General features: G+C 40.8%; 1 protein-coding gene across 4 annotated transcripts; it reads left to right on the top strand.

The window, feature by feature from the left end:
• Positions 1-813: 813 nt before the first annotated feature.
• Positions 814-20,822, top strand: LOC115141156 (advillin-like). 4 transcript variants are annotated; one of them, XM_029679866.2, is made up of 20 exons: positions 814-1,017; positions 1,410-1,495; positions 1,591-1,665; positions 10,053-10,249; positions 12,519-12,627; positions 12,743-12,853; positions 14,384-14,589; positions 14,806-14,884; positions 15,000-15,098; positions 15,260-15,413; positions 17,337-17,437; positions 17,556-17,693; positions 17,820-17,978; positions 18,181-18,360; positions 18,621-18,772; positions 19,006-19,150; positions 19,351-19,539; positions 19,690-19,758; positions 20,079-20,189; positions 20,428-20,822. In XM_029679866.2, the coding sequence occupies exons 2-20, from the start codon at positions 1,436-1,438 to the stop codon at positions 20,539-20,541; spliced, it is 2,448 nt and encodes an 815-aa protein (XP_029535726.1). In that variant the 5' UTR covers positions 814-1,017; positions 1,410-1,435; the 3' UTR covers positions 20,542-20,822. The 4 variants fall into 4 exon arrangements, with proteins under 4 accessions (XP_029535726.1, XP_029535710.1, XP_029535718.1 ...); XM_029679850.2 differs by having other exon boundaries at positions 1,394-1,495; XM_029679858.2 differs by having other exon boundaries at positions 1,363-1,495.
• Positions 20,823-21,004: the final 182 nt, after the last annotated feature.

Genomic DNA, 21,004 nt, shown 5'->3' with positions numbered 1-21,004 from the left:
TAGGACCTCTCCTACAGTATAGGCCTCTACTGGGGATGGCTCTTAGGACCTCTCCTGCAGTATAGTTCTCTACAGGAGATGGTTCTTAGGACCTCTCCTACAGTATAGGCCTCTACAGGAGATGGCTCTTAGGACCTCTCCTACAGTATAGGCCTCTACAGGAGATGGCTCTCAGGACCTCTCCTACAGTATAGGCCAGTACTGGGGATGGCTCTTAGAACCTCTCCTACAGTATAGGCCTCTACTAGGTATGACTCTTAGGACCTCTCCTACAGTATAGGCCTCTACTAGGTATGACTCTTAGGACCTCTCCTACAGTATAGGCCTCTACTAGGTATGACTCTTAGGACCTCTCCTACAGTATAGGCCTCTACTAGATATGACTCTTAGGACCTCTCCTACAGTATACCTTCTACTGGGAAGGACCTTCTAATGCCTAGTCATTATAGGCAGCAGCTGCATTACAGCATCAATAGTCCATTGTACAGTGCATCATTTATCAAAACATCTATAGCTCTGTGGCTTCCTTCCTCATACAGCCAGATGCATTTCCTGGCAAAGGGAGGGTTATTTATTACTCCCCCTCCCTCCCTTTCTTTCTCCACCTCCTCTCCCCCCTTCCCTCCCAACTCCACTATCACTAATGTGTCCTTTAAGCCCATGGTCTTTTGAATATGAGTCGTGTCTGCTCTCTCATTTCCCTGCTGATTTGTGTATCTTTCCTTTTCTCGAATCAGCGATTGGATGGAGCGATAGGAGAGGTCCTGGAACATGCAAACTCAGGCAAATCTCCCAGGGTCCAAGGGCCAGGAGGAGGAAGAGGAGAAGAAGGATGCTTTGATGCTCCAGTGACAATCCTAAATCCTCTGGTGCTCTCCTGGGGATGTACTGCTGTGTCCAACCTTGAGTCAACAGAAGAACCATCCAGACACACACAGAGACACTTACTCCTACAATCAAGCAAGTAACTTTCTAGCTGGACACCCTTGTCTTCTACCTCTGCAACAGCAACTCCAGGTACTGTTTGACTTGATCATATCTGCCCTCTGTGATTTCTGAGTTTCATGGTGTATATTGAGAGAAGATAATCAGGATGTTTTATGGCTGGATCGATATAGGCGTACACAGCTTTGACCATCAGAACAGTAAGGTACAGTATGTTGTGGACTTTGTATAGTAATGGATGTCAATGGCAACGCAGTGCTTTTGAATGCTTCTCCCTCTTCTTCCGACAACACCCATTTTTTGATGCAAATACATTCATTCTGCAGTAAAACTCCATAAATCCTGAAATTGATATTGAAGTCATTTTTAATATCCATCTCAATAACCTCCTGTGTCAGACATTGCAATTTGGTTCAGTGGTTACAGAAATACTCCTTCTTCGTCCAAGGATCTTTCCCTCATAGATTGAGATTGCCTGTATCTGAGAAACATGGAGTACACATTCAGAGCAGTATCCCACAATCCTGGGATTATAATCTGGCGAATCGAGGTAAGGCAGCTGTCAGTCAGTGTATTCTTTGAAAATGATCAGGGTGTGGATTTCACAAAGTCAGTTGTGAAAAAGACATTTCTTTGTCACCACAGAAAATGGAGCTGGTGCAGGTCCCTGAAAAATCACATGGAAACTTCTACGAGGGCGACTGCTACATCCTACTCTCTGTGAGTCTCGGGGCCATGATACTCATCAGGGATGTCATGTCAGCACATTAATTTGTTGAATGAGGGAGTTATGATTTGCAGTGCCTAGTGAAAGTCTACACACCCCTCTTCACATTTGTCTGTCTTAAAATGTAATCTAAAAGGGATTCAATAGTTTTTCCCCCTCTACAGATATACACAACGTCTCCACATTTTTTTGTGGTACTTTTTACCCCTTTTTTGTGATATCCAATTGGTAGTTCCAGTCTTGTCTCATCACTTCAACTCCCAACTCGGGAGAGGCGAAGGTCGAGAGCCACGCATCCTCCGAAACACGACCCTGCCAAGCCACCCTGCTTTTTGACACACTGCTCGCTTAATCCGGAAGCCAGCCGCAACAACGTATCGGAGAAAACACTGTACAACTGGCAACCGTGTCAGCGTGCAAGTGCCCGGCCCACCACAGGAGTCGCTAGAGCGAGATGGGACAAATACATCCCGGCCGGCCAAACCCTCCCCTAATCTGGACAACGCTGGGCCAATTGTGCCCTACCTCATGGGTCTCCCGGTCACGGCTGGCTGCAACACAGCCCGGGATTGAACCCAGATCTGTAGTGACGCCTTTAGCACTGCAATGCAGTGCCTTAGACCGCTGCGCCACTCGGGAGGCCTACTCCACATTTTCAAAGTGAAAGAAAGCTATACAATAATTTCCAAATGAACACAAAAAACCCTAAGATTTCTTGAATGCGCATGTCTTCACACGCTAGAGTTAATACTTGGTGAAAGCACCTATGGCAGCCATTACAGCTGTGAATAGTTTTCAATACGATTCTACCAACTTTGCACAACTCTTAGCGCAACATATATCCATCATTTTTGTCAAAACTGGTCAAGCTCAGTAAATTCGCTTGGGAATCATTGATGGAAAGCAATATTTAATCCTTGTCTCAGATTTTTTAAATAGATTTAAATCGGGACTGAGACTGGACCATTCAAGAACACTCAACTCCTCTTGGTATGCCATTCTGATGTCTTTACATAAACATTTGTGTAATTGTCCTGCGGAAATATAAAACCCTATCCCAAGGTTAGGTTTTCAGAAGACTACGGTAGGTTTTTCTCTCAACTTTTTACCTGGGATTTGCTCCGTTCATATTTATTTTGACCCTGGCAAACTCCCCAGTCCCTGCCAGTGACAAGCATACCCATAACATGATGCTGTCACCACAATTCTTGAAAATACAAAGGGATCCACAACATTGCATTCACTCCATACTAGCCTGTGTGATAAAGTAAAACATCCACTCCAAATCATCCATTCTGTTTGCAACAAGGATGTTAAGCAATACTGCAAGACAACACAGTGAATACATTAAATAAAAAACTACAGGTTTGGGTCAAATCCAATACATTACAGAGGGAAACCCTCTCTATTTTCAAGTATTGTAGTGGCAGCATCATGTTATATGTATGCTTGTCATCGGCAGGAACTGAGGAGTTTGTCAGGATCAAATTAAATATGAAAAGAGCAAAGCCCAGGTAAAAAGTTAGAGGAAAACCAGCCTCAGCCTTCTGAATACCCTGGGATAGAGTTTTATTTTACAGCAAGACAATTACACCAATGTTAATGCCAAAGACACACCAGAATGGCTTTCAAAGTGGTGTTGAGTGTTCCTGAATGGTCCAGTCTCAGTCCTGACTTAAATCTGCTTGAAAAATCTGAAACAAGGTTTGAATATTGCAGTCCATCAATGATTCACAATCAAATGTAATGTGATTGAGCAATTTTGACAAAAACAATGGATATGTTGCCCTATAGGTTGGTAGAATCATTTTCTAAATGATTCACAGATGTAATGGCTGCCAAAGGTGCTTCCACCAAGATTTTTAAATTTTGATTATTTAACCACGCTGGGCCAATTGTGCGCCGCCCTATGGGATTTCTTAACTCTGGGTTGTGAAAACATACGCAATCCAGTTATATTTGTTAATTTTTTACATTTTCTATAACTTCCTTTAAACTTTGAAAATGTTGTGTTGATCTGTAGGGAACCGCCACCCCCCCGCACACACATTTAATCAATATTTAGATTGAATTTTAAGGCAGCAAAATGTGAAGACTGTATATAGGGTGTGTAGACTTTCACTAGGCACTGCATGTTAATTAATGCCCTGGAGGGAATCAGTGTGTTTGCTTTGGAGTCTGTTTTGCATGATTATCATAGTGGTGACAGTATTTGCTTGCTAACGGCTATATACCATTGGTCCTGGTTTGAAGGCCTGTGAGTCACAAAATGCTCTTTGTGATGTTTCCTCTTTCTATCTCTGTCAGTTTGTTTGTTTGTCTGTCCGCCTCTACCTCCTCTTCTTTCAATCTCCCTCCATGCTTTTTATCTCTTTCTATCTCCACCCTCTCCCTATCTGTCGCTCTGTTAATCTATCTACAGTGCCTTCAGAAAGTATTCACACCCCATGACTTTTTCCACATGTTGTTGTGTTACAAGGTGGGATTCAAATGGATTTAATGGTCTTTTTTTTGTGTCAATGATCTACATAAAACTCCCTGAGTCAATACATGTTAGAATCTGTGAGTCTTTCTGGGTTAGTCTAGGATTTTGCCTGTGCTTAGTTATATTCTGTTTATTTTTATCCTAAAAAAAACTTCCTAGTCCTTGCAGATGACAAGCATACCCATAACATGATGCAGCCAGCACCATGCTTGAAAATATGAAGAGTGGTACTCAGTCATATGTTGGATTTGCCCCAAACATAACACTTTGTATTCAGGATATAAAGTTAATTTCTTTGCCAATTTTTTGGGGGCCTTTCGTGCCTTATTGCAAACAGGATGCATGTTTTGGTATATTTTTTTATTCTGTACAGGCCTACTTCTTTTCACTCTGTCATTTAGGTTAGTGTTGTGGAATAACTACAATGTTGTTGATCCATCCTCAGTTTTCTCCTATCACAGCCATTAAACTCTGTAACTGTCACAATTGGCTAGTGGTGAAATCCCTGAGTGGTTTCCTTCCTCTCCGGCAACTAAGTTAGGAAGGACGCCTGTATATTTTCAGTGACTAGATGTATTGATACACCATCCAAAGTGTCATTAATAACTTCACCATGCTCAAAGGGATATTCAATGTTTGTTTTTTGTATTTTTACCCATCTACCAATAGGTGCCCTTCTTTGCGAGACATTGGAAAACCTCCCTGGTCTTTGTGGTTGAATCTGTGTTTGAAATTCACTGCTCGACTGAGGGACCTTACAGATAATTGTATGTGTGGGGTACAAATCATGTTAAACACCATTATTGCACATAGAGTAAGTCCATACAACTTATTATGTGACTTGCAATAACAAAGGGGTTGAAGACATTTTAGTAAAAACATAATTCAACTTTAACATTATGGGGTATTGTGTGTAGGCCAGTGACACAAAATCTCAATTTAATCCATTTTAGTTTCAGGTTGTAACACAACAAAATGTGGAAAAAGTCAAGTGGTGTAAATACTTTCTAAAGGCACTGGGTCTATTTCTCTCGCTCTCTCAATTCAATGGGGCTTTATTTACATGGGAAACATGTTTACATTGACAAAGCAAGGGAAGTAAACAATAAACAAAAGTGAGAAGACACAAAACATCAACAAACAATTATTAGAAATTAACAGTAAACATTGCATTCACAAAGGTTTCAAAATGATAAAGACATTTTAAGTGTAATATTATCAACTATGTACAGTGTTTCAGCAATGTGCAAATAGTTGTAGTAGGAATAGTAGGGAAGATAAATAAACAGATAAGTGTTGGTGGTATTTACAGTGTTGTTTCTGCTCCACTGGTTGCCCTTTTCTCATGGCAACGGACAACACATCTTGCTGCTGCAATTGCACGTTGTGGTATTTTGCCAAACAAATATGGGAGTTTATTAATGTTTTATTTGTTTTCAAATTCTTTGTGGGTCTGTGTGATCTGTGAGAAATATGTATCTCTAATAGGGTCATGCATTTGGCAGGAAGTTCAGCTCAGTTTCCACCACATTTTGCGGCCAGTGTGCACATAGCCTGTCTTCTCTCGAGAGCTATGGAGCTATGGCGGACTCTCGCAATAGCAAGGCTATGCTCACTGAGCCTGTACATAGTCAAGGATGTTCTTTAATTTTGGGTCAGTCACAGAGGTCACGTGTTCTGCCACTGTCTACTCTCTGTTTAGGGCCAGATAGCATTCCAATTTGCTGTTTTTTGGTTAATTCATTTCCAGTTTGTCAAATAGTTCTCTTTTTGCTTTCTCATAATTTGGTTGGATCTGATTGTGTTGCTGTCCTGGAGCTCTGTGGGGTCTGTTTGTGTTTGTGAACAGAGCCCCAGAACCAGCTGGCTGAGGGGACTCTTCTCTAGGTTCATCTCTCTGTATGTGAGGGCTTTGTGGTGGAATGTTTGGGCATCGGTTTGTTTTAGGTGGTTGTACAATATAACACCTATATTCTGGATTTGGATAACTACTGGATATAGTCCTAATTCTGCTCTGCATGCATTATTCGGAGTTTTGCGTTGTACACTAAATATATTTTTGCAGAATTCTGCATGCAGCGTCTAAATTGGGTGTTTTTTCTAATTTTGTGAATTCTTGGTTGGTGAGTGGACTCCTAGACCTCACAACCAGAGGACAATGGGTTCTAGAACTGATTCAAGTATTTTTATCCAGACTCTAATTGGGATGTCGAATTTGATGTTCCTTTTGATGGCATAGAAAGCCCTTCTTGCCTTGTCTCTTAGATCGTTCACAGCCCTGTGGAAGTTACCTGTGGTGTTGATGTTTAAGTAATGCTTGACTTGGGATGAAAGAAGTGCAGGAGCTGTCTTTTTCCAAGTTGGTTCATTAGACTATGTTCACCGAAATTCACAAATTACATTATGCTACAGAGACCTGATTATTCACTGTTAATGGTTTATACAAATGTTCCATTACTTCTCCATGATTTTTAACCACGTTTTCATGACTATTATTATAGCGTACATGAAAAGTAAGCATTATTGACACTGGAAGGCTGCTGTGTCTGATCCCATGTAGACTTACCATCTCCTGCCATTGTGCCCTTGATCAAGGCACTTAACCTTCAACTAAGTAGAACTCCAGTTGTCACATGTTATCAACAAGTGGTCAACCCTCAATCTGGAGAGCTCCTGGGTGAGGAGGCTTGGCTATTGATCCAGCCCTGAAACACCCAAGTCTACCCTGTTGAGCAGCTCCTGTTTTGACTACTATGTGGTTAGACCAGGGCTTGAACAAAAGCCTGCACACTCAGTAGCTATCCTGGAGGATGGTTACCACCCTTGATATAAAATATTGCAACATTACAACAAAATGCTTTTGTCTTTATAAAATGATTCCCTCATTCAATGAATCAGGGATCAAATGGATAAAGTAAGCTACTTCAAAGCCAGGTATCTAACTAGACATATTTATATATAAGGCTATAATATTCATGTTTTGGGGGAGATCTATGCACAGCATGTTATTTGTCAGTTAGACTATTCTTCGAATATTTTTTAACATTAGCCATAAATTATGGCTATTGTCTAGTAGAGGGGAATCCCAATTTTCCAACATTGCAGATTTATTTAGGCTCTACAGTGGTGGTGGAAATGTGACAACGACATTAATGCTTAGTTAGCTATAGCAAGATAACTTGTAGAAATGATGTTTTGAATTGGCTATCTAGTAAGTCTTGTCTGTAATTATTTTATACCTTCTGCTGAAATGTCGCGCTCTTCCTCAGGCAACGGCCCACTCGCACTGGCACACAAACAGCACACATAGACAGGCACTGAAGGGTAATTCCCATTTAAACATGTGCCTTTATGAATTACATAACAAAAATTATTCAACTAATTTCCATGACTTTTCATGACCTTACAATCCCTAATTTGACAACTTGGAACAGCATTCAGGCTGGCACATTTTCAATCTGCGCACTTTCAAACAGTTTACTGTTACGCACAGATTCACAGACAGGCAGCAAATAAACTTGAACAAAACGGAATTAGGAAATGAATGCCCACTCTCCATTGCTATTCAATGCAGATCTCGCCTTCATTCCACTTCGATCAATCATTTTTTGCCTGTGTGTGAATCTAGGCCCAGCGATAGACTACTTTGTTTTATAGAGGAGGTGGTACGCAGTTCCCCTAAACTTTGAAGTGCCGGTATGGCGCTCTGTACTGCTCTGGCCGAAGTCAAGCAATGTGTCATGCCCTGACCTTATAGAGCTTTTTATGTCTCTATTTTGGTTTGGTCAGGGTGTGATTTGGGTGGGCATTCTATGTTCTTTTTTCTATGTTTTGTATTTCTTTGTTTTGGCCGGGTATGGTTCTCAATCAGGGACAGCTGACTATCATTGTCTCTGATTGGGAAACATACTTAGGCAGCTTTTTCCCACCTATGTTTTGTCGGTAGTTTTTTTTTCTTCTGTTTAGTGGTCTTCACCTGACAGGACTGTTTCGGTTTCGTGTATTCACTTTGTTATTTCTGTTTGTGTTCAATAAAAGTAATGAACACTCACTACGCTGCGCTTTGGTCCGATTCCCCCTCTTCCTACGACGACACCCGTTACACAATGTGTTTAGGCCAGGAGCTCAACTTTCACATGCCGCCTAATGAAAATGAAAAATCGTTCTTTTAGAAATGTTTGCAAATTTATTTACAAAAACAACAGATATGTAAATAACGTAAGTATTCAGACCCTTTGCTAAGAGACTCCAAATTGAGCTCAGGTGCATCCTGTTTCCATTGATCATCATTGAGATGTTTCTACAACTTGATTGTAGTCCACCTGTGGTAAATTCAATTCCTTCTACCTCATGGCTTGGTTTTTGCTCTGACATGCACTGTCAACTGTGGAACCTTATATAGATAGACAGGTGTGTGCCTTTCCAAATAATTTCCAATCAATTGAATTTACCACAGGTGGACTCCAATCAAGTTGTAGAAACATCTCATAGATGATCAATGGAAACAGGATGTACCTAAGATCAATTTCGAGTGTCATAGCAAAGGGTCTGAATACTTATGTTAAGATATTTCTGTTTTTTAAAATTTCTAACATTTCAAAAAACCTGTTTTCACTTTGTCATTATGGGGTATTGTACGTAGATTTGTAAGGTAACACAATGTGGAAAAGTCAAGGAGTCTGAATACTTTCCGAATGCACTGTGTACGTGGTCTGTCGTATGTTTTTTTTTGTAAGAAGCCAATTTGACATTTGCTCAGGACATTGTTTTCACTGAGGAAATGTTGGTGTCTGCTGTTGATACTGCAGAGGATTTCTGTGATTGCTGTTGACACAGATTCCACAGTAATTATTGGGGTGAAATTTGTCTCCACTTTTGTGGCTTGTAGTAACTAGACTTTGGTTCCAAATATTGGGGAATACGCCAGACCTAAGAATAATGTTGGAGAGTTTAAGAATAGCCCATTTGAATTTGTGGTCTGTATATTTTATCATTTTGTTTAGTATACCATTAACAACACAGGCCTTTTCAGGTTGGAGGGTTTGTATTTGTCCTGTAGCTCATCCAATGTAATTTGAGAATCCAGTGGGTTCTGGTAGTCTTTAATAGCTGATTTATGCTCTTATTCTTTGCCTTATTCTAGAATTTATTAAATTGGATTTTTCTCTCATCAATCTACATACAATACCCCATAATGACAAAGTGAAAACAGTTTTTTTGAAATGTTAGAACTGTTGTTATATTGCTGAAGAGGTTGTAGAAGTGGTTTATCCATACATCTCAATTTTGAATAGATAGCTCTTCATTAAACCATTTCTCATTGCTGTTAGTTTTCTTAGGTTTTCTGCCTGAATTCAAATGTGATATGTTAGCTGATAGGTCAAATATATTGTTCAGGCTTCCTACTTCTAAGTTTACACCTTCACTATTTGCAGGGAAACATTTTGTCCAGGAAGTTATCTAGGGGTGATTGGCTTTGTTTTTGGCCAATTGTTTTTTGGTAGGTATCTACACTACCCTCCTACCATCGATAGCATTTCTCAATAGCATGCAGTTTTTTCGGCTTCGATGCCTCATGGTTGAGTATTGCTCTCTTCAAGTAGATTGTGATTTTGCTGTGATCTGATAGGGGTGTCAGTGGGCTAACTGTGAACACTCTGAGAAACTCTGGGTTAAGGTCAGTGATAAAGTGGTCTGCAGTATTACTGCCAAGAGATGAGCTATAGGTGTACCTACAGATGTAGTTCCCCCGAAGCCTATCATTGACTATGTACAGACCCAGCGTGAAACAGAGCTGCAGGAGTTGTGACCCGTTTATGTTGGTTGTTTTGTTGTAGTTGTGTCTAGGGGGGGAATATTGATCTCTCTCTCTTTATCTCCCCCTGTCTATCTCAGACCCAGAAAGTGGGTAGTTCTCTCTCCTATGACATCCACTACTGGATCGGCTCCCAGTCCAGTCAGGATGAACAGGGTGCGGCCGCAGTCTACACCATCCAGCTGGATGAGTTCCTGGGATCAGGGCCCATCCAGCACCGCGAGGCCCAGAACCATGAGTCGGATGCCTTCCGGGGATACTTCAAACAAGGGGTCATGTAAGTATATACAGTGCCTTGTGAAAGTATTCACCGCCCTTGGAATTTTTCCTATTTTGTTGCCTTGCAACCTGGAATTAAAATATATTTTTGGGGGTTTGTATCATTTGACTTACACAACATGCCTACCACTTTGAAAATGCAAAATATTTATTTTTGTGAAACAAATGACAAATAAGACAAAAAAACAGAACTTGATGGTGCACACCTATTGGGGTATGTCTCTCTAAGCTTGGCACATCTAGCCACTGGGATATTTGCCCATTTGTAACGATCTTCTTCATCTGAGGAACAGGAAAGATCGGACCAAAACGCAGCATGGTAGGTGTCCATGTTAATTTAATAACTGAACACGAAATACAAAATAACCAAGTGAAACAACGAAAATCGAAACTGTCCTGAAAGGTGACAACACAAAACAGAAAACAACTACCCACAAAACCCATGTGGGCAAGAGCTACCTAAGTATGATTGAGAATCAGAGACAACGATAGACAGCTGCCTCTGATTGGGAACCATACCAGGCCAAACACAGAAAACATAGAAAAACAACAGAATGCCAACCCCAACTCACTCCCCGACCAAACCAAAATAGAGACATCAAAAAAGAACTAAGGTCAGGGCGTGACACCATTCTTCAAGGCAAACTGCTCCAGCTCCTTCAAGTTGGATGGGTTCCGTTGGTTTATAGCAATCTTTTAGTCATACCACAGATTCTCAATTGGATTGAGGTCTGGGCTTTGACTAGGCCATTCCAAGACATTTAAATGTTTCCCCTTAAACCACTCAAGTGTTGCTTTAGCAGTATGCTTAGGGTTATTGTCCTGCCGGAAGGTGAACCTCCGTCCTAGTCTCAAATCTCTGGAAGACTGAAACAGGTTTCCCTCAATAATTTCCCTGTATTTAGCTCCATCCATCATTCCTTCAATTCTGACCAGTTTCCCAGTCCCTGCCGATGGAAAAACATCCCCACAGCATGATGCTGGGGATGGTGTTCTCGGAGTGATGAGAGGTGTTGGGTTTGCGCCAGACATAGCATTTTCCTTGAGTGCCAAAAAGCTCAATTTTAGTCTCATCTGACCAGAGTACCTTCTTCCATATGTTTGGGGAGTCTCCCACATGCCTTTTGGCGAACACCAAACATGTTTGCTTATTTTGTTCTTTAAGCAATGGCCTTTAACTGGCCACTCTTCCATAAAGCCCAGCTCTGTGGAGTGTACGGCTTAAAGTGGTCCTATGGACAGATACTCCAATCTCCACTGTGAAGCTTTGCAGCTCTTTCAGGGTTATCTTTGGTCTCTTTGTTGCCTCTCTGATTAATGCCCTCCTTGCCTGGTCCATGAGCTTTGGTGGGCGGCCCTCTGTTGGCAGGTTTGTTGTGGTGCCATATTCTTTCCATTTTTAATAATGGATTTAATGGTGCTCGTGGGATGTTCAAAGTTTCTGATATTTTTTTATAACCAAACCCTGATCTGTACTCCACAACATTGTCCCTGACTTGTTTGGAGAGCTCCTTGGTCTTCATGGGGCCGCTTGCTTGGTGGTGCCCCTTGCTTAGTGGTGTTGCAAACTCTGGAGCCTTTCAGAACAGGTGTGTATATATACTGAGATCATGTGACAGATCATGTGACACTTAGATTGCACACAGGTGGACTTTATTTATCTAATTATGTGAATTCTGAAGGTAATTGGTTTCACCAGATCTTATTTAGGGTCTTCACAGCAAAGTGGGTGAATACATATGCACGCACCACTTTTCCGTTTTTTATTTTGTAGAATTTTTTTAAACAAGTAATTTTTTAAAATTTCACTTCACCAATTTGGACTATTTTGTGTATGTCCATTACATGAAATCCAAATAAATTTAAATTTAAATTACAGGTTGTAATGCAACAAAATATGAAAAATGCCAAGGGGGATGAATACTTTTGCAAGGCACTGTACATAAAATATATATAAATATATACACAGAGACAGAGACAGGGAGAAATCAAACAATCTCATCGTTATACTCTGTTCAGTATTCCCATTCTGATCTTATTCTGAGGCACTGTGGGTAATTCTTCTGTGGGTGTAGGTTGGGCAAAGCAGCATAGTTATCAATGGTGATTAGTGTACCCACCCATACAGATTTGATTATTGAGCAAAAGCTCTTATTTCAACGTCACTAAAAACACAATGTATATTGTGCATGCAATACAGACATTACACTGTAATAAAACCAAGAGAAATGTATTTTATAGCCTACTTATCTCTCTGTCTCCTACAGCTATAAGAAGGGTGGGGTGGCATCAGGAATGAAACACATAGAGACCAACAGTTATGACATCCAGAGACTGCTGCATGTGAAAGGGAAGAAAAGGGTCAGCGCCATGGAGGTGAGAAACATAGATACAGGGGGATTTCATTCTGTGTAACACAACAGGAAGTGCAGCTGAAAATGCTTGAAAATTAACTTGTAATGTATCTGGCACAATTCTGCCTATACTGTAGGTAGAGATGAGCTGGAAAAGCTTCAATCTTGGGGATGTCTTTCTGTTGGACTCTGGTAAAACCATCATTCAGTGGAATGGACCAGAGAGCAACAGACAGGAGAGGCTCAAGGTACGGTAACGATCTGTGCAATTGCTATTCTCAAGGAGTGCATCAACAGTGAAGTCAATGTAATCTTATTACACCTACCTCCTATCAGTGACACGATGAAGCTAATTCCATATTGGTAGCTCAATAAACCAAGAGTGGTTGAAGTGAAATCCACTTCACTCCCTTAAAGATTGGCTGAAGAGACCCCTAGTAGAAACACATTAGAAGCGACACTTTAGATTAGAATCACAGTAAATCAATCACACAACTCTGGGTTATTCCACCAATTCTGTGCCTTTTGAAAATATTTGATTTCACCTAATTTTAACATTCTGTCATAAAGAGCACATGTTCATGTAATGTGCTGGTGGCAGGGAAGTCAGGCGCAGGAGAATGAACTTGGTAAAAACGGAGCTGTTTAATAAACATCAAAACCTCCGAAAACCAAAGTATACAAAAATAACATAATAGGGTGCAAAACCCGTCGCACACCAGAACAAATAACACACCTACATACAACAAACAATCTCTGACAAGGACATGAGAGGAAACAGAGGGTTAAATACACAACATGTAATAAATGGGATTGGAACCAGGTGTGTAGGAAGACAAGACAAAACCAATGGAAAATGAAAAATGGATCAATGATGGCTAGAAGGTCGGTGACAAGGAGAGGGACCGAACAAGGAGAGGGACCGACTTCGGCGGAAGTTGTGACAGTTCAACTTTATTCAAAACAAATCTTTCCATCTTGATAGGTTAAATAAATAAATAAACACTATAATAAGTGCCTATTAAGTGCCAAATAAAGTAACAGGGTTGACCATAACAGGGTTGATGATTTCATCTTAAATCCGACATAAAATCCCATTGTGACAGGGGGAATGGAAGCTTGTTGTGGGCAACAGAGAGCGGCAGTTGAATGCAAGCTTCACAAAAAAACGTTTATCTCGCCTGTCTATCTTATGGGTAACAGGGTTGACAGGTGTTATGCTCGACCTGTTTAGTTGTCCCATCACAAAACACCAGAAAATTGCCAAAAAGAGTAGAACCAGCTCACTTGCGTTTACACTATGATTTGACTATTAGATGTTCAATGTTTCTTTTGGAAAAAATGATCCAAAACTCAATAAAAATGCAGTTATTGTAACAGGGTTGACCTTAAATTGAACCACTAATCACATTAAATAAATAATCTTTAGAAATTAATTTGGCAAATCAAGTTAATAACTAGGGCTTTACAATGATGATGAAACTTGGGAAAATGTTTGGTGGGTTGAAGTGGGATGAAATCTTCCTAAAAGTGACACAGGGTTGATAGAGGAACATGTACAAATGCAGAAGTTTTGCACTTTATAAGCCATAATTCATATAAAAAAGTCTGATTTATCGAATTCTCCAGGTGGTATATATTAAAGGGCACTTCATTGAATTTAACAGACTTTTAAAATGCAATATTGGTGAACAATTTCTACTGAAAATATCAAAGGGATGCAACATCCACTCTTTTCATGGAACGACATCTCTAACTTTACATTCTGTGACTCTTAGGGCATGCTGCTGGCTAAAGACATTCGGGACAGGGAGCGAGGGGGTCGGACGGAGATAGGGGTGATAGAGGGGGAAGCAGAAGCAAATTCCTCTAAACTGATGGACATCCTGACTAGCATCCTGGGGCAACGGACCTCCAAGCTGCCCAGTGGAATGCCTGATGAATTAGCTGACCAACAACAGAAAGCACAGCTTACTCTGTACCAGTGAGTGGCTAAGGGCCCATGTCCAGATGTCCTGTATTTTTGCCTGTTTGGATTGTGTCAGGCATTTATTCCAAAAAAAGTTAACTCCAAAAAGTTTAAAACTCATTCTGAATCATAGTTAGCCTAGTCCAAGCCATGCTTGGCATGACAATAAGATACAAGGAGTTGACATGATAGCATGCTTAGTCATTAGTAAGTATGTCCTGTCCCCAACAGTGTGTCTGATGCTGAGGGCCAGATGAAAGTCATAGAAGTTGCCACTAGGCCACTGGTTCAGGACATGTTGAATCATGACGTAAGTCTGCAGAGCAGAAAATTGTACAAGTCGGACATCATTTGATATTAGCATTATGAAGAGTTGTGGGCTCCCAGTTATAGATATTTGCTCATGTGACTTAATCTTTCTCCAGGACTGTTATTTCCTAGACCAGGGAGGGGTGAAGATCTTTGTGTGGAAGGGGAAGCGAGCCAACAAGGCAGAGAGACAGGCTGCCATGTCCAGAGCTTTGGTGGGTATAAGAGATCACACATACTGTATGGTATCTTCTTTTTGTTTCCTCTTTTGTAACAAAAAATCAGCTATAGTGGCAGCTTGAGTTTTGTGTGCCAAGTAACCAGTTGCAGTATCTGATGGGAATGCACTGAATCTGTCTCCTTCCTCTGTGAACAGGAGTTCATTAAGCTGAAGAACTATCCCACCACCACCAATGTGGAGACAGTGAATGATGGGGCAGAGTCTGCCCTCTTTAAGCAGCTGTTCCAGAGCTGGAGTGTGAAGGATCAGACTGTAGGCCTGGGCAAAACACACAGTGTGGGGAGAGTGGGTATGTGTTTCTATGTTAGGTACCAGATCCAAATCAATAGCTAGAAATGGGATAAAAGTTATTGTCTTTAAGTGACTACCTTTCCCCCTTCTTGATGTATGTTTGACATGAGTGCTTGGAAAATACTATCTTTAGTATCTAATTGCTCACTTTGTGTTTGTCTTTATTTTGTGGAGTCATTAAAACTCGTTTTTCAACCACTCCACAAATTTCTTGTTAACAAACTATAGTTTTGGCAAGTCGGTTAGGACATCTTCTTTGTGCATGACACAAGTAATTTTTCAACAATTGTTTACAGACAGATTATTTCACTTATAACTCACTGTATCACAATTCCAGTGGGTCAGAAGTTTACATACACTAAGTTGACTGTGCCTACAGCTTGGAAAATTCCAGAAAATGATGTCATGGCTTTAGAAGCTTCTGATGGGCTAATTGACATCATTTAAGTCAATTGGAGGTGTACCTGTAGATGTATTTCAAGGCCTACCTTCAAACTCAGTGCCTCTTTGCTTGACATCATGTGAATATCAAAAGAAATCAGCCAAAACCTCAGAAAAAAAATTGTAAACCTCCACAAGTCTGGTTCATCCTTGGGAGCATTTCTAAACGCCTGAAGGTACCACGTTCATCTGTACAAACAATAGTACACAAGTATAAACACCATGGGGCCACGCAGCCGTCATACCTCTCAGGAAGGAGACGCGTTCTGTCTCCTAGAGATGAACGTACTTTGGTGCGATAATTGCAAATCAATCTCAGAACAACGGCAAAGGACCTTGTGAAGATGCTGGAGGAAACAGGTACAAAAGTATCTATATCCACAGTAAAATGAGTCCTATATCGACATAACCTGAAAGGCCGCTCAGCAAGGAAGAAGCCACTGCTCCAAAACCGCCATATAAAAGCCAGACTACGGTTTGTAACTGCACATGTGGACAAAGATCATACTTTTTGGAGAAATGTCCTCTGGACTAATGAAAAAAAAATAGAACTGTTCGGCCATATTGACCATCGCTTTGTTTGGAGGATAAAGGGGGAGGCTTGCAAGAGGAAGAACACCATCCCAACCGTGAAGCGCGGGGGTGGCAGCATCATGTTGTGGGGGTGCTTTGCTGCAGGAGGGACTGGTGCACTTCACAAAATAGATGGCATCATGAGGAAAGGAAAATTGTGGATATATTGAAGCAACATCTCAAGACAACAGTCAGGAAGTTAAAGCTTGGTCACAAACTGGTCTTCCAAATGGACAATGACCCCAAGCATACTTCCAAAATTGTGGAAAAATGGCTTAAGGACAACAAAGTCAAGGTATTGGAGTGGTCATCACAAAGCCCTGACCTCAATCCTATAGAAAATTTGTGGGTAGAACTGAAAAAGCGTGTTCGAACAAGGAGGCCTACAAACCTGACTCAGTTACACCAGCTCTGTCAGGAGGAATGGGCCAAAATTCACCCAAATTATTTTGGGGAGCTTGTGGAAGGCTACCCGAAACATTTGGCCCAAGTAAAACGATTTAAAGGCAATGCTGCCAAATACTAATTGAGTGTATGTAAACTTCTGACCCACTGGGAATGTGATGAAAGAAATAAAATCTGAAATAAATAATTCTCTCTAGTATAATTCGGACATTTTACATTCTTAAAATAAAGTGGGGATCCTAACTGACCTAAGACAGGGTATTTTTACTATGATGAAATGTCAGGAATTGTGAAAAACTGAGTTTAAATGTATTTGGCTAAGGTGTATTTAAACACTTTTTTGTTTGTGTGTTACATCATAGTTTTATATAAGTGTTATATATGTGTTATTTCATAGTTTTGATGTATTCACTATTATTCTACAATGTAGAAAATAATAAAAATAAAGAATGAGTAGGTGTGTCCAAACTTTTGACTAATACTGTATACATATATATGTTAGCCAACGTCACTCAGGAGAAGTTTGATGCAACACGGATGCATGTGATGCCAGATGTAGCAGCACAGGAGCGCATGGTGGATGATGGCACTGGCCAAGTGCAGGTAAACTCACAAAAACATGAACTCTGATTTATGTCATTTGTTCCAAGATATCTCTCGGTCATTTGACTCACTGTTTGTTCCTTGTGGAGATTTCATACACTCTCTGTGACACATGCAGGTGTGGCGTATCGAGGACCTGGAGCTGGTCCCAGTGGAATCCCAGTGGCATGGCTTCTTCTATGGAGGAGACTGCTACTTGGTCCTCTACACTTATGAGGTCCACAACAAACTCAACTACCTCCTTTACATGTGGCAGGTAAAGGAGCTCACTGCCATTGTAGAACGCATGAAGGTTCATCCATTTATTTGGAATAACATGGCAATAAAATTACCTTACTTTAGACCTAAATACATCATCATTACAGTTCATATTTTTTTTCAGGGGCGTCATGCCTCTCAGGATGAGATAGCGGCATCTGCCTTCCAGGCCGTGGCCCTGGATCAAAAGTATGGTGACCAGCCTGTACAAGTAAGGATCACCATGGGCAAGGAACCCAGACACTTCATGGCCATGTTCAAGGGTAAAATGGTTATATTTGAGGTGAGACAGTTTTATTTTTTGATTTAATGGTACAATGATACAATTTAAGAATTGTGAAACTGGTTTTCATTTTCTGATATCCATGGATTGTCTTTTGTTTATCCGTGATTATAGGTTGATTTAGGATTTCAAACCATGAAGTAATTTATTACAACATATTTAAATCAAACCTGACCTGCTCTCCTCATCTTCTGTTCCTTAGGGTGGTACCTCCAGAAAAGGGACATCTGACCCAGAGCCCCCCATCAGATTGTTCCAGGTCCGCGGTTCTGATGCCTCCAACACCAAAGCCATCGAGGTGCCGGCCCTGGCAGCCTCGCTCAACTCAAACGATGTCTTTCTGCTGAGGAGCCAGTCCGGGATTCACCTGTGGTGTGGCAAGGTACTGTAGGGAGGATAAATAGATATATTCAGGTGTGGAATCTGCTGGTTTTCTGTTCTACCAGATAATTAATTGCACACACCTGGTGTGACAGGTCTACATCAGTCCCTGACTGAAGGGGAACAATTAATAAAATGAAGTGGAACATGCTTCGAGGTCCAGAGTTGAGTTTGTGGGGTATAGGGAATAGGGTGCCATTTGGGACGCAGACACAGAGATGGTACAACATTCTGTCTAATAGTCTCTCTCTGATTGGCCAGGGATCAAGTGGGGATGAGAGAGCCATGGCTAAGGAGGTCAGTTCTGTAATTGGACAGCACTCAACTGCTGAGGAGATCGTGGCGGAGGGTCAGGAGCCTGTTGAATTCTGGGATTTACTTGGAGGGAAGGCTCCTTATGCCAACGACAAGAGGTAATAAACTGTCATAAAGTATGGCAGTATGTTACCTTGCCATTATCTGTATTTCAACCAAATATTCTCTCATATAATGTAAATTGGAGCAGCTGTATTACGTTAGTGAAGTTATTGCAATCCTAAACCATGTACAATTGATTGATGTGAGTCACTGTGCTAGATAGGTTGGATTTCAAGTAAACAGTTTGGTGTATTTACATTTGTGTGTGTGTGTTTCTTGTCTCTGAAAGACTACAGCAGGCTGCTCTGGATCATCAGCAGCGTCTCTTTGAATGCTCCAATAAGACTGGCCGTTTCATCGTTACCGAGGTGACCCAGTTCACACAGGATGACCTCAGCGAGGATGATGTCATGCTGCTAGACACGTGGGACCAGGTACAGTGTGTATTGTTAAAACACAACTTGCAATGTTAACCAAATTGTTATAAAGTAAATCACACAATTATAAAACATTATACTAACAAAAAGGTAATAGGTCTGCAATCAAAGCGCTGTCACATGAAGCTTACTTTATTTTGTATATTTTATATTACATTTGTGAATCGTCATCAGATATCTGATCATGTTGCATCCAGGTTTTCCTCTGGGTAGGGAATGAGGCCAATGAGTTGGAGAGGAAGGAGGCTGTGGTCACCAGTCAGGAGTACCTGCGAACCCACCCAGGGTCCCGGGACCCTGACACCCCCGTCCTCCTCATCAAGCAGGGGTACGAACCCCCCACCTTCACCGGCTGGTTCACCGCCTGGGACCCCTCCAAATGGAGCGTGAGTGCAAGTGATCTCCTTCTCTTCCAGTTGAACTCTCGGCCTGTGTGTGTGTATATGTGTGTGTCTGTGTGTGTGCGTCAAATTGTACACAACTGTTTAAGTATATAGATTCCATCAATAATACTGTACACACATTTGTTGTGTTAGGGAGGGAAAACTTACGAAGAGCTGAAGAAAGAGTTGGGGGAGGTGACATTCCTCGTAAGGATCACAAATGTAAGCACAATTTTATTTATCTATGCATTCACCAAAACTTGGTGTAAAGAGGGGGATTGAGAAAATGATGAGCTGAATCCATCAATCAATTGACCTAACCTTGCTGTGAACTCAACCCAACAGACGAAGGGATACCTCAATTGTATTGGCCCTGTACACACTCAGGCCATTACAACAGATTTACAACCCACTTTGGTTGTGATATAACTGATCGTTTAGTTTGTCTGAACAAAAATGATTACACATCCATTATGCCACGGCAGCCGTTGTGTAAAACAAAATTGTCAGACAAACTCCTGAATCTAATCTTTGCCTCTCAGGAGCAGAATGGTGTTGAGACCAAGAAGAACTTCCAGTCTTACCCACCTAAGGACCTGATCAACAAACTAGCCAATGAGCTGCCTAAGGGTGTCGAACCCACCCAAAAGGAGGTAGGTGTACTGAGCTGCTATAATGAAGTGACTAGTGTTCAAAGTACTGCCACACTGATACACTCAGATGATGTATTCATTGGTAGTTTTTAAAGTGAGAAAAGTATATTCTCTCCTCAATATGAGTTACGCAGTAGTACAACTTGTTTTAAGTGTCTTGACAAATGTATTCTTTACACTTGAATGTTGCCTTGAAACATGTAAATGGTCTCCTTCTCTCTCTCCCTCTGTCTTCCAGAAACATCTCTCAGACTCAGACTTCAGTGCCATATTTGGAATGTCTAAAAACCTGTTTGCCAGCCTGCCTATATGGAAGCAGCTGAGCATTAAAAAAGGCAAAGGCTTATTTTAAGGGGACTGAATCTCTCATAATTTTGCATCAATTTCCAGATGTTTAAATTTGCAAAGCATACTAATTGTACCTTGTTCCAACATTACTTTTAATTTGTGTCTTATTATTTTGTTCTAATTTCAAAGACTGTCATAAATTCAATGGATGTCAGAAGAAATTAACTGAGATATTTAATGTTTTGTGCACTTAAAAAAACATTTTGATTGTACATGTCTACCTCAATCAAACACCCATGTTAAATACAATCAATTGAATAAAAACATCAATGTGTGTATTCTCAATGATTATATTATTGCCTCTTCGGACCACGCACAACTACCACATATCCTGTAGTTTAGTTGATTGTAATATGGTAGGACTCAATATCCAAATAAAAAATGGGATATGTCTATCATTGTTATGTGTGTTTCATGCGTGTAGTTCACAAGAGGCTTTCAGGGTCTTCATTTCTTGGTGTAATTAT

Source organism: Oncorhynchus nerka, linkage group LG2 (assembly GCF_034236695.1).
Source record: "Oncorhynchus nerka isolate Pitt River linkage group LG2, Oner_Uvic_2.0, whole genome shotgun sequence".
Classification (NCBI taxonomy): Eukaryota; Metazoa; Chordata; class Actinopteri; order Salmoniformes; family Salmonidae; genus Oncorhynchus; species Oncorhynchus nerka.
This window is presented reverse-complemented; position numbering and strand designations above follow the sequence as displayed.